The 16,318-nt window shown below is 34.1% G+C and overlaps 2 protein-coding genes across 3 annotated transcripts; one reads left to right on the top strand and one right to left on the bottom strand.

The window, feature by feature from the left end:
- Nucleotides 1–1,569: 1,569 nt before the first annotated feature.
- LOC140059524 (uncharacterized) lies at nt 1,570–13,740 on the top strand. Of its 2 annotated transcripts, XM_072105458.1 has the most exons (28): nt 1,570–1,819; nt 2,454–2,557; nt 3,886–3,990; nt 4,354–4,416; nt 5,269–5,346; nt 5,598–5,688; nt 6,205–6,414; nt 6,603–6,708; nt 6,928–7,121; nt 7,246–7,537; nt 7,650–7,789; nt 8,152–8,438; nt 8,570–8,801; nt 9,253–9,301; nt 9,555–9,854; nt 9,951–10,178; nt 10,342–10,551; nt 10,663–10,830; nt 10,922–10,977; nt 11,160–11,456; nt 11,569–11,715; nt 11,869–11,984; nt 12,085–12,159; nt 12,301–12,386; nt 12,485–12,554; nt 12,904–13,050; nt 13,181–13,437; nt 13,612–13,740. In XM_072105458.1, exons 1-28 carry the CDS (start codon nt 1,606–1,608, stop codon nt 13,667–13,669), a joined length of 4,380 nt encoding a protein of 1,459 aa, XP_071961559.1. In that variant the 5' UTR covers nt 1,570–1,605; the 3' UTR covers nt 13,670–13,740. The 2 variants fall into 2 exon arrangements, with proteins under 2 accessions (XP_071961559.1, XP_071961560.1); XM_072105459.1 differs by lacking the exons at nt 8,152–8,438; nt 8,570–8,801 and having other exon boundaries at nt 1,571–1,819.
- On the bottom strand, nt 13,649–15,866 carry LOC140059533 (protein LLP homolog). The gene is made up of 4 exons (XM_072105469.1): nt 15,792–15,866; nt 15,136–15,285; nt 14,718–14,924; nt 13,649–14,513 (listed from the first exon to the last, which is right to left on the bottom strand). The coding sequence occupies exons 2-4, from the start codon at nt 15,272–15,274 to the stop codon at nt 14,323–14,325; spliced, it is 537 nt and encodes a 178-aa protein (XP_071961570.1). The 5' UTR covers nt 15,275–15,285; nt 15,792–15,866; the 3' UTR covers nt 13,649–14,322.
- Between the last annotated feature and the right edge of the window lie 452 nt (nt 15,867–16,318).

Below are 16,318 nucleotides of genomic sequence, written 5' to 3'. Positions count from 1 at the left end.
TTTTAGGTTAGCTGACCTAGGCCTAAGTATTCTTATTTTTACGTTATCATTTAAAATAAATACTTTAGTGTAGCCTAAAAGTATGATACATTAGTAAGCCGTTTCAATGTTTATCGGTAATCTGTATGGTTTAATGATGTACGTAGTCCCAGAATAAGATATAACAATTCCCTTCGTGATGTCAAGAAAATAACTAATTTATTCACAGGGGCAAGTCAGTTATTTTATCATTTTCAATTCAGTCTGATGTATTAAACTGATTAAAGTTTCGGTTATTGCCCGAGTGTTCTTTGTATTTAAACCGTTTAAACTTAGTATTAATCATTTATGACAAATGAAACGTCTCTCTGATTAAATTAAAAAAGTTTACTGCTACCGGTGCCTGCAAGTAAACATCTCAATCATTTGAATTTACAATTGACATATGTTTAGAATTACTGAAAGTTGTTTGTGAGGTTGGAATCAAAAGTAACGGAGATTGTATGGCCAGCGGCGTTGATTGTATTTTATCAGTGGCCCTAATAAGTAATTAATTAATTAGCGGAAAAGTAGGTGCATTAATTCATCAGCTGACCATCAAGTAGATGGACTTCTTGTAAACAAGTTAGGCATGTGTAGGTAATAACTCCATGTTTTTTATCTCCTGCAACAAAAATTATCAGCAAATTAGAAATAATTTCCTAGTCATCAATTCATACCTCGGATATTACTTTTAGTTCTGTAGTACATTTTACGAGTGACTCAATCAATCAATACACTAGCCGAAGCAATGTGTTTTTCCGTGCCCAGTGATGGGCACGGAAAACGAATATTTAATTTGTATCATTTATTTTAGAAAAATAATTAATGATTTACACAAAGAATTACAGTACAGAGTACTGTAATGCTAATTCTCAGTATTAAAAAATAAAATAAAATTCCCCCCCTCTACAGTCTAAGATTTTGTATAGTAGATCTATTTTGTAAAGTACTGTATACTGTATCCATGGACCTATACATAGGTCCATTTTATATTTATGGGCTTTGACTGTAAACTTTATTTGAACATTTTTAATACGCAATAGAAGTTATGACGATTCCTTATAACAATTACAAAACAAAATGACAAAAATATATATGAATATAATTAATAGGAAATTCATAGATAGACAAATCTAGACGTCGAGAATGCACTATGTCTATTGTCTTGCGAAGTTTGCAAAAGTAGACAAACATTATTTTAAAAAGCGCCATCATTTACCAGATGAAAAGATACACGAAGGTCAGTAATCACTAACAACAAAAGACAGAAGATTAGCAGCGTAGTTTAAATCATCCGCATTGACAACAAAACAACAAGTTAATCAAACAAGGAGCCAGCCAATTGTCACGCAAAATAGCCGATACTGTAGGGATTTGAAATAGGCCTAAGGAAACAAACTCACGCATTCATAGACAGTAGATACACGCACTAGGTCTGAGAATGTCAGAAGTTTTATCATATCATTATTACGCCTGACAATGCTCGGAAAGATTTAAACATCGATTTTTACGATGCTTTCGTCGGCTGTAAATTAAATTCGAAATGATATATCTTTAGGGGGATTTTTATTTAATTTGGAAACTATGGGTGATCAGATGTTTCCACCTCTTGGCAACAAGAATGGAATAGGAGGAGGAAGTAAAGGACTAGGAGGAGGAAGTAATGGAATGGGAAGTGGAAGTAATGGAATAGGAGGGGGAACTAATGGAATGGGAGGAGGAAGTATTTCAAATTCCTCGGCGATGCTACTTCAACCAGAAATGTTAGAATGCGCACCGGAATTACCCGATGTATTCGGTACGTAAAACTATTAAAAAATAATGTTAATTTAACATTTTAAAGAAAAAATTCTATAAGACTGCCATGTGTGAATACTTTCTTGGATGCATGGCTCTCCGAGCAATTTTTTAAATCTCTATTACAATCAATTTCTTACTAAAACAGCAAGAATATATTTGTCATAGTTCAGCAACAATGCTATCACACAGGAGGAGAATCCGTTACCTTACGATTCTACAACTCTCTTTGACCAACAATAAATAAATAAACTGTGGTTGCGATAGGAAATGAACCAGATGTCTTTATTTATTTAAACTGCTGTTTAATCAAATTAATTAAAGCACTATTAAAGTAAATATAAAATGTTGTTATTAACGACTATTTCGAATATTCATTAGTGCTTTCATTGGTTTTGTAACTTATGTTTGAACCACAATTATTGACCGGACAGTTAAGATTAATAAGTGTTCTATAATTGGAAACGCCAGTATGGAAAGAAAACAAAAAAAAATGTTTACTTTGAATTTATATCAAAATAGAATCGACTCTATTTTTAATTCTATCTAAATTTTACCGCGATTTCACAAAATTCCTAATGTGAGTTCATTTATAGTTCAAAGCGATATAATAATTTGAGTATTTAATCTTCCAGATGTAATGAACATCGGAGTTTCAAGACTTGATATAGCCGAGATGATTTGTCGAACGTCACTTGATGACGTAGAACGACTTCCAGCAATCCATCCCTCTGTAACGGTGAGTACAAAGTTCGAAAACCTTTCATTTTTCATTTGTGAATATTAGGATTTTGGAAAAAAATTCCCGGAAAACTAAAAATCTTAAAACTCCAAACTACGAAATGTTATTAAGATGAGGCCTACCGAAGCTACAAAATACAATTACTGAAGGCTTAGCCTACAATATTTACAACGAAGTAGCGTCTTGCAACATTGTACACTAAGCATGCAATTAAAAACTGTGCTAATTAGATTAAAACTTAACCTTTTGTTAACCAAACATTAAAGGTCAACCTGCAAATAGAAAGTCGTGTCGCCTTTGTTTGTCTACAACGTAACAATTGGCAACGCTACAAGTTATTCCCAGGCCTGATTATGGATTTAAAATACCGTATTTTGAAAGACTCTTGTCAGCAGAAACGGGTCCTTATAAAAAAGAACCAATTTTTAGATACGGTTTAAAAAACACGATTGATTCCAGTCTCGATCATTAAACATCAGTTTTTAAAACGGTTTCCATGGAGCAATTTTTTTATTTTTATAAACCGTTTTCACCGAAAACGGCACTTTTTTTTTTTTTTAGAAACAGGCTCCTACAATAAAAACGCTTGAATAAAAATTGAATAAAAGAGATTAACATTATTTCATCGCAAAAATCCCAAGACCCTGTATATCTACATTTGTCCTTTCGAGGATGTCCCACATATCTGTTTAGTTCTTATATCCTCATAGTTTTTAGTACATTGTAAGGTGTTGAGTGCCACGGTGTAAATGGAGTGTACAAATAAATATTATCATCATTATAAAATTTACTGATAATAACAAAGATGTAAGGGCCTAATGGTTAGACGACACAGAGGAAGTTATATATATTTATGGTGGTATCGTTTCACCTGTTCTCAATCTATCATAATGTATTGTTTACATGTTCGAGTGTGTTATATTAATGTTAACACATGTGACACATTCATGTTAACATCTACCTGTTGACATTATTTGGTCGTCATGACAAAACGTGGGGGTCATTTTCCTTGACCTGTAATGATTCCTCTCGGGGACCACGAGTGTGAAAGATTACCTCCTATTGTAGTGACGATCACATAAAAGTAAATACACCAATGCACAATGTTTACATAGGCCTAACTAAAATGCATATATAGTATTAATGATATATTAGCTCGCTATAAATTTAGGAATTTTTGCAACAAGTTAATAACAATAATACATTTAAAAGAAACTTCACTGTGCTTATGTTTACAGTCACTGTGAATACTTTTTAAATTTATAATCATGCTAAGAAATATAATGTTGCTTATAGTTGTTTTCATTTCTTTATTGATATTTTAGAGTTCTCGTGGGGAACAGGTAACACGCTATATTAGCTTTGTGTCGTCTCCACCAATAGAAACAAGAGCGCCAAGAGACAGACCACGTTTTGAAAAGAAAAAGAGTGTAAGGATATTTTGTTTGTGTAATTCACAATTCGTATAAATATGAACAATATGAAAATGAACAGACTACTGCGACTAGCTATGTGAACACGAATGTATCCGAACAACGGCGGCGATGGGACTGGCGGCGTCAAGAAACAAGACGAGAACGCCATTTGTATATTTTTTTTGACGATATCGACAAAGCCATAGGTTATACATTGTAATATAGACACGACGACGAGTAACATGTATTGTCAATGTTACAGAATATAAATCAATATCAGCTAGAATCGATCTAATCATTGTGTTCTACCAGGGAAGAGTTAACTCTTCCCTGGTTCTACAGCCATCTCTATTTACACTCAAACTTTTTTTCCAACAGAGCCTTGGTCCAGACGACTGTTTCCGATGCCAACTCAAAACTGATCATTCAGCGTGCGAAAGGGTGAATAGATAAAATGTTATAAATGGTTAAGGATAAATAGACAATGTATTACATCAATGTTCATTATCAGCATTTTAACACAATTTCAAACGCGAAAGAATAGTCATTTAATATTCTCCAAACCATAGCTTGAAACGTGTACATGTGGATCTACTCAGTAAAATAAGCTTTAACCATTAAAAAAGTTTGTCTTAACAAAAATGATGTATACAGTATTTGCTTACATTAAGATAGTATTGACATTTACTGCTTAAGTAAATTATATTGTCTATCATTTCTATTGTTCTTTTTCATCCGAACATCGGTTATGTACACAGTGGCGATTTTGGGAATTAGTGCCCCAGATTTATTCATGTTTTTCAACTCGTAAACAAGTATTACGGATATTAAGATAAAGAGTACTTGGCCCACAGGGAGAGTTTTGCATGTGCAATCTGATTGGTAGTTACCTGCCCAGGGACTTCTCTAATTACATTCGAATCAAACAAATACAGTCGTTTTTTAATTTTTTATTAAGTTTTGACATTTGGTAATTATGTTGGGATAACAATCAGATATGAGTGGTACATAATTGTTTTAGCAAGGTCAACACTATGACAACAGCCACGCGCTTTATTTCATCTTAATAGGTCTAGGTCTACTGACTAGCCTAATTTGTATGTCCTCCGTAAATTGTTATTTTAATCGATATTAACCGGCCTGGATTACAACAATATCTAGGCTTAACTTGTTTTGGGAAGAGCACATCGTACCATTTTATTTTATATTTAATATTACTTATTGCAACGGTAACACGTGGTATGTTTAGTCCAAATTTGTAAACTAAACGTATTGTTTTGTTTTTTCTTCTAGCATAAATTTGTGCGTGTTGGAGGTGGATTCAGACACAGTTTTTCGTATATTAAACAAATCTTAGATGTCATCGAAGATGTAAGTATTTGATTTACAATTCAACATTTAATATTAATGTATTTAAATATTTGAATACATTTAATTCACGAGCCTTGGACACGAATAGAAGCCAAGTTAATTATGTGACATTAATATTGATTTAAGGAGATACTAAATCAATACAATCATTTACACGCTGTGTCGGAAGCACTTATGAGATAGTCTTATAAAGTGCAAATCCCTTTGTATTTTTAAACCGAAGTTTAAGGCTATATATTTTTTGCTTTTAGAAATCGAAACAACAAGCGGTTGTGACAGCAAAAAGGCTAGCAAAACTAAGAGAGGAAGAAGAACACAAGACGTTCCTTCGAGCAACACAACGTAAGATTACATTTCATACGAAATAAAATTGGGCCACTGCCAGTATTATAAAACGCTTTAAAATGGAACTACACGTATTACACACATTTTGGCATTTTTTGTCATCAGTTCACCAACGAGTTTTACAATAGCAAACCCCTTTTCCCTTAAGCGTGGTTCCCACTAGCGACGCAACGCAAGGACGTAACGCAATGCAAGTGAATTGACCAATCACAAGCGATGGCTTATTCGCTTGTGATTGCTACCTGTCTATAACTTCGCTTGTCATTGGTTAAAACGCTTGCGTTGCGTTACGTCCTTGTGTTGCGTCGCTAGTGGGAACCAAGCTTATCTCAAATTATATATATATATAAATATAGATTAAAAATATTGAAAGGTCTATTTACACTGAAATAATACTAATATTAACGTGTTACTACGGTCAATATTATTGTTACAGTTTACTGATCAACTAGTTAATCATTACTTTAAAAATGATCTTAAACGAACTGATAATTAAAATTCTTATACTTGTAGAAAAAAGGAAAGTGAAGACGTACGTACGAACAAAGAGCGGGAAATTAATCAAACAGTACGTGTACGTAACAGAGAACGAGTACCAAGAAATGAAGACAGATGACGTAGCAGCCAGGCGAATACTAGGTCTCAGCGCTGACCAGAAACTTGAAGATTTTGTTAGCTCAAAGAAGAAATATGTTGTGAACGAAGATGGTGCATATGTCGAAGGTACAGAGTATTATTTGTATTGGTTATAGAATAGCACAACTTTTTAAAGTAGCCACATTCAATTGCTAGTCCGTAGGGAATGAAATAAACTATAGAGACAAGCCTCGATATTGAAACAACATTCGCATTTGATGCCAAATGGCAAATGAAACTTGAATTTTTACAGTTAATTAATTATTTTTCAACAGTTCATAAAATTCGAAACGACAGTGCATACCAAGAGAGTTTAGAGAGTGTCAGGCAAGGTCAAGTTGTCGGCGGGAAAGGAGGCAGACGACGTAGACACAGAAGAAGGTAATTACATTTCACGATGAAAGGAACCAGAGTTTGTGTGACGATATAGTAGCCTGATATATGATTATATTGTGCGTTAATTTAGGACTTTTTAATAACACATGATGTCTGACTTTTCAAAATGATGGTTTCTCGTTCTAATTTCATGTTATCACTACAACTAAAAATCAATAAATATACAAACAAACTATTAAAAAAATCGATTTTTCTAAACTTCAGGGATGGGAAAGGAGGAGACGATAGTGACAATGAAAGCGGTGTTGGAAGCGTTGGAGGCGGAAGTAGACGCCGTCGTCGTCGGCGACACCGTCGTCGTGATCGAAGTTCCTCATTTTCAGAAGAGTCATACGTCAGTGCCGGAGGAACAACACACGTCAAAAAGACTCGTAGACGGCGTCGTAAGAGTAGAGATGGTAAGCTAATACATTTTTTTTGCTGCATTCACTGCTTACAGTGTTAATTTACTAACAATGTTTTTATGGTGTTTTCGATGTAGGCTTATGTGTGAATAGTATTTGAATTTTATTTATTTTTTAGATGGAAAAACCCGACGAAGGCGGCGTCGGTCACACTCTAGCAGTTACAGTGAAAGCGACAATGAAGACGGAGAGGTCAACAAACACCGACGTCATCGACGTCATGGTAAGCACGGTCACAGACGACGAAGAAGCCAATCTAGTGATTACAGTGATGATGATAATGATAGTAGTGGAGGAAACAAACGTAGGAATAGACGTCGACGACGCCGGAGTTACAGTGATAATTCGAGTGGTTCAGAACAATCAAGAAATGGTAATAGGCGGCGCAGACGAAGACGACGGCGAAGTGGGTATGCATTTTTTTTTTAAATTACTGTTTTTTAGTTTAGTTAAAAACGGCATTTTCCTTTCAATCAAATACAACTGAATATCATTTTACTTCTTTAATCTATATTATTCCAGATCGCAAAGAAGTGTTAGTGGAAGTGATGAAACAGATGGGAGTCATCATCGACGTCGTCGTCGACGGCACCGAAGACGCCATTCGAACGACCACTCTAAGTCATATTCAGATGAAAGTAGTTACGACAGTACAGATTCAAGTAAGTTTAATGATGCACTATTAAGTATTCACACACAGATGACGGCTCTGACGTCATAACTACTTTAGCTTTAAAGCTAAACTTTCTTGGTTACCAAAATACCAACCATGCCAAAAAAAATTATAAAAAATACATAAATCATACAGTTATATGAAACTGTTTTTACTAAACATCCTTCAGATTTGTCGCCGCTTTACCTTTTTCGGATGGTTTGTATTTTGTAACTGATTGTGATAAAATCATTTCTTCACAATTAATTATTTTCTGATTGCACAAGTTGTAATAACACGTTGTCACTGCCTTAATGCTTCTTCCCACTTGTGGAAGTACGGGAACATTATCATGTTTAATACTTAAATAAGGGCGTGGTAGAAGAAACCGAAGGCACAAAAGGGACGGTGGCCATCGAGACGACGACGGTAGTTACAGTTCTGGTAGTGTATCTGAAGTTGGCGAGGACGGCGAACGTAGGAAACGTCGCAGGAATCAGAGAAGTCGAGACTGTAGTCATTCTAGTGATTACTCAACGTTGTCGAATGAAGACGAACATGATGGGGGAAAAGACAGAAGTAAAAAGAGAAGGAGACGAAAAGGAAGAAAATCACAACATAGCGATAATGACGGATCGGACCAATCAGCATCGTATTCAGTAAGCTTTCTAATTTCTGTTTCTGGCAAATGATTCTCTTTATCTAATAGTTAACTTTCACACACAAACAATATCACAACTGAACATACATTGACAACAATCTTGCTACTGTTATATCCCCATCTACGTAGGATGAGGAAGGTGAACTAGACGAAGACGGCAAACCAAAACGAAGGCGCCGTCGACACCGGAAACATGAAACGAATGATGAGTCTTCTTCCTCCAACACAGACAGCAGCGAAAAATCTCTTGACTCAGACGGTAAACCTAAAAAGCGACGGAAGAAAAAAGGTCGTAAAGGAAAACGAGCGCAAAAGACCGGTGACGAAATTAATACGTCAGAAGACTCAACTATATCACATGGTAATCACGGAAAACGTCGACGCCATAAAAAGTGGGGTCGACGTCGTAATGCAGATGACGGGGATAATAATTCCCTTTCTAGCGATTCTTTATCCATCACCAAACCTTCGGATAAGTCAAAAGCACAACACACTGTTTCAAGCAAAAAGCTTCGCTTTCACGGTATGTCAGGTATAGATGGTACACACCGCACAAATAGATGGTTTTTGCACATGGTGGTTGTATGGTTTGACACACTTTTGGACACGTAGTACACTTTGTTTGTCTATTGCTTTCTTTATCTTCTATCAAACTTGTTGTTAATTAATTTAAACTATTATAATACCGAGTCTTCTTCCAGATTTGTAACCATACAATTATTATTTCATCTACATATTAAATCAACTATTCAAGTCATCGAATAAATTATCTATAAGAATTAAATAAAACGTTATATACTTTTATTTCATAGGTTCTGGGGGATATGACAGCGACTCTTCTTATGAGTCCAGTTCCGACGGGTAAGTTTTAATATTTAACAAACAATCAACTTTTAACATAATATACAATTTATAACTTTAAAAGCCGTAAACAGAGAAACTCATTGTTCATACTAAGAAGAAATTGCATCGCAAGATATACGCGCAACGCAGGCGACAGATTTTCCAAACCTTCATTCTGTGACGATTGCGTTTTGCCGAAACTAAAATAGGTCTATGATAAAATAAACAAGGACAATTATATCAATAAAGTTTTCTGTTTATTATATTACAGTTCATCAATGTACAGCCCTTCGAGTAGCTCGGCTGTTAGCAGTGCCAGTAGCGTTAGTAGTGTTGATAGTAGTGATCTATCAAGTATTGAAGGCGACTATACAAAAGAGGAATTGAAACGACTGAAACAAGAAAAGAAGGAAAAGAAAAAACAAGAGAAACAGGCGGAAAAGCAAGAACAAAAGGAAGGAGTAAGAAAGAAAGATCGAGAAGAAAAGAGGGAAACAAAAAGAATTGAAAAACAAGAGAAGATTAAGGAGAAAAAGAAAAAGAAAGAAGAGAAAAAAAAACAAAGACGAAAGTAGGTTCTAATTTTATTACTTTAAATTATAAACAAATAAATAACTTTCTTAGATTCAATATTTGTAATCAACAAATTATGTTAATACTTTGATAGAAATAGAGGCAAGATGAGCCCGGTAAGTAGCGTTGGTGACGTCAGCAGTGTAGGTAGTGACGACATTTCTGACGTAGACAGTAACTTAGGAGATGAGGAGAGGAAAGTTTTAATAGCAGAAAAGAAATTACAGAAAAGGGAAGCAAAGAAAGCGAAGAGATTTGAGGAGAAAACTGAGAAGAAGAAAGAAGAATGGAAAGCCAAAAAGAAGGAAAAAGAAAAACGGAGGTATGAATAAAAACATTGCTTGAAAATAAGTTAATAAAGTTGAAGAGGTTGGGTACAGCTGCTTTGGTTCAAACTCAAATAAGGTACGAGAGCTGAGAATTAATTGAATAATTAGAAATTATATAATACATTATGTAACGATGACACTTATTCGTTTTCATAGGCGTGTGGTTGAACTGAAAAAGGAGATGGAACGAATGAGCTCCGCTAGTTCAATCGAAAGTGTCAACAGCGACGAAATTAGTGGTATAGACAGTGATCTAAGTGAAGGAGAAAAGAAGAGAGTCAAAGAGAAGAAGAAAAAGAAATTAAAGGACGAGAGACAATTATCAAAGAATATTCTGAAAGCAAAAATCCGATTAAAAGATAAAAGGTAATTGTTAAATCAGTATTTTGTCAAAATGTGGATGATGAATTATAATGTAATGATGCAAACTCCATATTATTGTATGTCAATCATTTATTCTAATATTCTCTATAATAGAGGAAAGGCAGGACACGGGTCTGATAGTGAAGAAGATGAAGTAGATATTGACGAAATGGGAGACGAAGAAATTAAAAAAGTAATCAAGAAATTAAAAGAAGGCAAAAAGAAGAAAGGTGGTAGAAAAGGAAAAGGTGACGAATCCGATGACAGTTCGGACGATGGAGTGTAAGTAAAACATTCACTGAATTTTAAGCATCATACACTGGAAAAAAGTAACTGAATAAATGTAAATTTGTATGTACTTTTGCATTTACAGGTTTGGAAATAAAGACAAACCTCGCAAGGGAAAAAGCAAAAAAGACAAAGCCAAAAGTGAGTCATTTGGAGATGATTATAAATAACATTTCAATACTCGCAAGCGTAAATGAACACTATGTTAGCAACATTACAATTTTAGTTTGAGATTATTAAGTAATAAGATAAGAAAAGCATGGCCGTCTCACAGTTACAATAATAGCGTAACAATTTTCGAACTGTTATCCTATTTATCATAGGTGAAATGCTGGAACTAACCGCTCCAGATGGTACCAGAATTCGAGTGAAAATCCCACAGAGCATGCGCGCCGCAGGCAAATTCGTTGGTAAAATTCGTCTAAAGATGGATGGAACAGTGGCGGCAGATGATGATGATGACGCCGAATCAGTAATTATTGACGAGGATGGGAAACTGGTCTCACAACCAACGTTACTGATTAATCCCAAGACTATCATATTGGAAAATGAATCGTGGGGAGGTTTTCAACCAACACCACCGCCGCCAAAGACGCCAACTGAAGGTGGCCGAGTAAAATGTAAGTAGGCCTAGTAGTCTTATTGGCAAGGTACAGTAGTTATAATAAGAAAACGTACATTTATTATCATTCTCAATAATATTTCCTTCTCAATGGTGTGATTTTTTTCCAGTTACTGGAATCAAGAAAGTACTGCATGCCTTTCGCAAAAATGGTGAAGTTCTCCAAAAACATTTGGATGATGTACTGACAACAGCGGAAGAACTGAACGACTACAAACAACGAGGGGACAAAAGAGCGATATTTATTGATGAAAGAGGTAACGGTCAAAGCCTACCTTTTCTGGTTCATCTTCATCTTTTCTTAGAATATGTCACATCCACGATATATCTCGCCTGCACGTCCATCGACTTTTTATCATTCTAATGTCTGTAAAACAAATTAATAATTGGTTTTTTTTCTCCTCCTACAGATAGTTCCATAGATTACATATCGCATTTTAGACTTGTGGCAAAAAGAAAGCTTGATCCGTACGGCAAAGCATTTGTTGTTGAGGATGACGATTTCAATTGCGTCATCAATTTAAATGTGCGTATTTCATTTTCAAATGCTATCACCTTTACTAATCATTCCTACGATAGTAATTGATTCAATTAGGAACATAAATGCCAATTGTTTTATTTTACAGGAGCTTAAGGGAGCAATCGAAGGGATACCAACTTTACAGACACTTAAACCCAAACAACTTGCATACGCCCTCAAGGTAAATAAAAATAAACAAACAACAAACTTGACGATACAAAGACGTGGACCAAGATGACTATGATCTTAAGTTTGTAATATGGAAAGGCAGACTGAAACATGTTCAAAGTGTTATTATAATGTAACCGTTTTTATTTTCTAGGTATTGAATATCGACGAACATTCAATGATTACATTCAAAATGTTTTCAGTTATGGCTGCACTTGGAGAAAGAATGTGCACAATGGAGTGAGTTGGCATAACTTTACGCCACAATACTTGTACATAATTTAATTGCCAACGTTATACATGCTTAACTTTTTGGTTAATTTTTTTTTTACTTACAGCCCGATCAGTCAACATTTAATTGACATATCTGATTTGATGGATATAGAACGTAAAATGGAACTATACAAGGTACGTAGTATTGCAGTGTTTAAAAGACAAGAACCATATTACAAAATACAGCAGTAGGCCTATGATTCTTTAAAGCCAATACTGTACTTAATATATGACTATATATATCATGTATTATCTACAGTCCATTTCCCTAATAAGATAATGTAAACTAAAATGAAATCACTATTTCTAAGTTAATAATGCCTATTATTCCTGACTTAGTATATTACCATTCTATATATGTTATCCTTTGTTACAATTCTTTTCACCTGATGATGGGGGCTATGCCCAAAACATGTCGTTAAAATAAATCTATATTGAGGCAGTTTTAACTTATTTGATCTTTATCATTCTACTACTTTTGCAGGCGATGTTTTATTGTAACGTGAATTCTGAACGAAGTGACAACCATATCACTTCCGAATCATTACAAATTGAACTGAGAGCTGGCGGGTTAAATAGAGCACAGGAGCAATACGTCATGAAATTAATGAAACCAAATGAATACAGTGACGTAAGTTGCATTATAATTGTACCTACCAACGAACACATGTCGATAGGGGAATGTTTCATGTTTCAATGACAATTATCAATTCTGCATTTTAATTCAGCATTTAAATATCCTCTTTTCGTTTATTTTTCAGATATCTTTCATAGACTACATGGCATATATACCTTTATTTCTGTCGATGCATGAAAACATAATCGATAATCCATTGAACATGGAAGAAAAATATACGCAGAAAAATGATAACAGTCAGCAGCGCGACATGAATCCTCTTGGGCTACCACTAAGGCGAGAGTTCATTGAAGCTTATGAAAAGAAACAACCATCAAAACCAATCAAATCTTTCATTGAGAACGGAGACTTGTTAAAACGCGAATCACTGACACCGACACGGTAAAACATAATAATATTATATGCTTAAAAAATGAAGAAATTAGTTCAGCCTAAACTAATTCCTTCATGCCTTTAACTGTTATCTTAAAGAAGGAATAATTTTTGCAGAATCATATTGACAGAAAAAATGACACATAATATTGATGACATTTATTATCGTTATTATTTTTACAGTAGTCTTCCAAGAATTCTATCATCCAAGAAAGGTTCAAGCATATTATCTCAACGTTAAGTCATCAACAGGCATCTTCTACACAATTTCAGTATTCTTCATAAGGAATACATCGAAAACAATACTTAACACAAATAATATGGCTTAGCAATTATATAATGTATAGACTTTGGTGGTCTACACATATTTATTGTATATATAAATAAATACAATGTATAAATGTAATTAACTATTTATTTTATGCTAAATGTTAAGATTTTATCATACCTATCTATAGTTAAACTAAGGCAGTGTGCAGAATCTGGATCAATCACTTATTCTCACTTTCCTTGTTAAGTGTTGATTGTCTTCTCTAAGTTCTGTATTTTTATATTGCTTATTTGATTAGTTTTAAATATTAATTTTGAATACAAATGATTTAAATGATAAATGCCAAAGAAATTGTAAAGTGCAAAGTGTGTGTAAAACGATAAACATTCCAAAGATAAATTGTAATTGTGTATAATTGGATGATTGATTGATGTATTGAAGGTTTATTTATTTACTTACTGGAAAAAGCCGACACCTAATTTGTTTCTTACTCTTAAATGTACAAGACAACATCACAAACTTAAGCATTTAAAGCAACACATTGGTTCAACAAATAGATTAAAACCACCAGTACATTATAGTTATTATAGAGACTCTTTCTTAATTCACCGGACAGAACAAATTTACCAAGCAATCTTTTTCTTGTTTGTTTTTTTCTTTTTCACTTTACCATGTGCATTTTTTGCTCTCATTTTCTTTACTTGTCTGTGGTTCATCCATTTTGGATAGTTTCCGTGTTCATTCTTCAAAGTTTTTACGTTTCGTTTTGAGTCAATCTCCATGTTTGCGTTATCATCATCTTCATTATCATCATCTGTAGAAACATGTAGTGTACACAGTAGTTATAATGAAATAGTACCAGCGATGATTCAGTGACAGATTAATGATTTTGAAATAGGGGCTGAGGAACTAACAATTGTGAATTTTAATTGCTGAACTTCCCAATTCCCCAACCCCTCTAATCCCCCAGATCCTATTACAGTACTGGGTGTGCTTTGTAAATGTTTACACAACCTACCTCCATCTTTATTCTCATCCACATCCATACTATTTTTCTTACGCCTTGGTTTTTTTCCTTTCGCCACAGAAGGTATTGGTGCAGCCTCGATACTTTCCTGTACCTCCATTCCAAAATAATTGTAACCTTGGATTTTACTAAGATTATAACGAGAACCTGTAGCTTGGTTTACTTCCTCCTTTTTGATTAATTCTCGTATGTCCGCAACTAAACAAAATAAATAAAGAAAGTAGTCATTTATATAGGTGAGCAAGAAGCTCAAATTTCTTGTTACTTGGTTCAAGTTCATCATCAGTTGACAAAAAAAGACAAAACCATACAGTTTATAACTTTACTTCAATAATTAATTGCTCTGATGTATGATGTAAACAAAAAGTAAACAAGAAATCATAATATGTCACTATGAGCATAAACTTACAATCATATCTTTTTGGCTCGGTATCTGCACCTGCCATGTTGAGGCATTTTTTAAGTCTTTGTAGTTCTTTTGGCGCATTTCTAACTCTTTTAATATTCCTTAACTTTCTTTTCCTCTTACTTCTGATACTCTTTGCCATCTCTTCTAGTACTATACCACAAAATAAAGATGAGATAATATATTAGAAAATTGTTTATTCCATCAGAGAAATGTCCTTATTAATATTACTATTAATTATTACTATTTCAGTAGTTAGTTTAGTTAGGGGTTACAGTAGGCCTATTAATTATGGAATATGGATTAAAATTAGGCTAACCTACTAAGACTTAGTAGACCTGGGCTTCTAGGCTAGTAGTAGTGTACTTTAGTACTGTATGCCTGCTAACTGACACGGACGGAGAGACACTCACGGTAAAAAGGCTTTAGATTTTAGCCCTCCCGGCCTAGTTAGTAGGCCAGATAGCCTAGCTAGCTAGCTAGAGGCCGGGATATTAGTAGTAGGCCTAGAAGTAATACTTGCATGCCTAGCCGACTTATTTCAAGTCCATCCTAACAAGAATACAACTTATACTTATTTGAATTATCTTAATTACTTTAAAAATATGTATTGGTAAAGTAAAAACTACAAAAAATGAGATTTCAGCCCGGAAACTTACCAATAACACACGTGTGTGTTTGGTTCGCACAAATACTGTTTTACATTCTGCCTTGGCAATCGCGCTAGGCCGCCGATATCGCTTATTGATGATTTATAAAAAATGTTTAATATTATAAATTTAAAAATTGATAATATTATTTTGAAATAATTGGTTCCCAAATAAAATTACTAATCGACAACACTTATTTATTAAACAAACATTTATTATCAAAGTTATATTTTATAGTGTGTTTGTTTAGATTTATAAACAATATTTTGTGAGAAAATGTCAAAGGTTAAGCTTGTTTACAATCGCATTCACTTTTTTTTAAGGCATGACAGAGAGTGGACGTGTGTGTGTGTTGTCTGATTATTTTCTTTATTGAAATTTATTGTTATTAGTTTATTTTTATTTTCGTGTGTTCGTTTTGTCGTGTAAATCGTTTTGGTTTGAGTTGTAGCATTTTTGACGACATTTTTTGGTATCGAATCTCTTCTCCAATTTGAGAACATGTGAACCAAAGTTTTCAAACTGAATAAGTGCTC

Source organism: Antedon mediterranea, chromosome 9, assembly GCF_964355755.1.
Source record: "Antedon mediterranea chromosome 9, ecAntMedi1.1, whole genome shotgun sequence".
Taxonomy (NCBI): domain Eukaryota; kingdom Metazoa; phylum Echinodermata; class Crinoidea; order Comatulida; family Antedonidae; genus Antedon; species Antedon mediterranea.
This window is presented reverse-complemented; position numbering and strand designations above follow the sequence as displayed.

Coding starts and splice junctions, on each gene's coding strand:
- LOC140059524 (XM_072105458.1), top strand. CDS start 1,606: ATGGGTGATCAGATGTTTCCACCTCTTGGCAACAAGAATGGAATAGGA. Junction 3,991..4,353: donor GTTTTGAAAAGAAAAAGAGT/GTAAGGATATTT, acceptor TTTTTCCAACAG/AGCCTTGGTCCAGACGACTG. Junction 9,302..9,554: donor TATGAGTCCAGTTCCGACGG/GTAAGTTTTAAT, acceptor ATTATATTACAG/TTCATCAATGTACAGCCCTT.
- LOC140059533 (XM_072105469.1), bottom strand. CDS start 15,274: ATGGCAAAGAGTATCAGAAGTAAGAGGAAAAGAAAGTTAAGGAATATT. Junction 14,925..15,135: donor CGAGCCAAAAAGATATGATT/GTAAGTTTATGC, acceptor TATTTTGTTTAG/TTGCGGACATACGAGAATTA. Junction 14,514..14,717: donor GGATGAGAATAAAGATGGAG/GTAGGTTGTGTA, acceptor ATGTTTCTACAG/ATGATGATAATGAAGATGAT.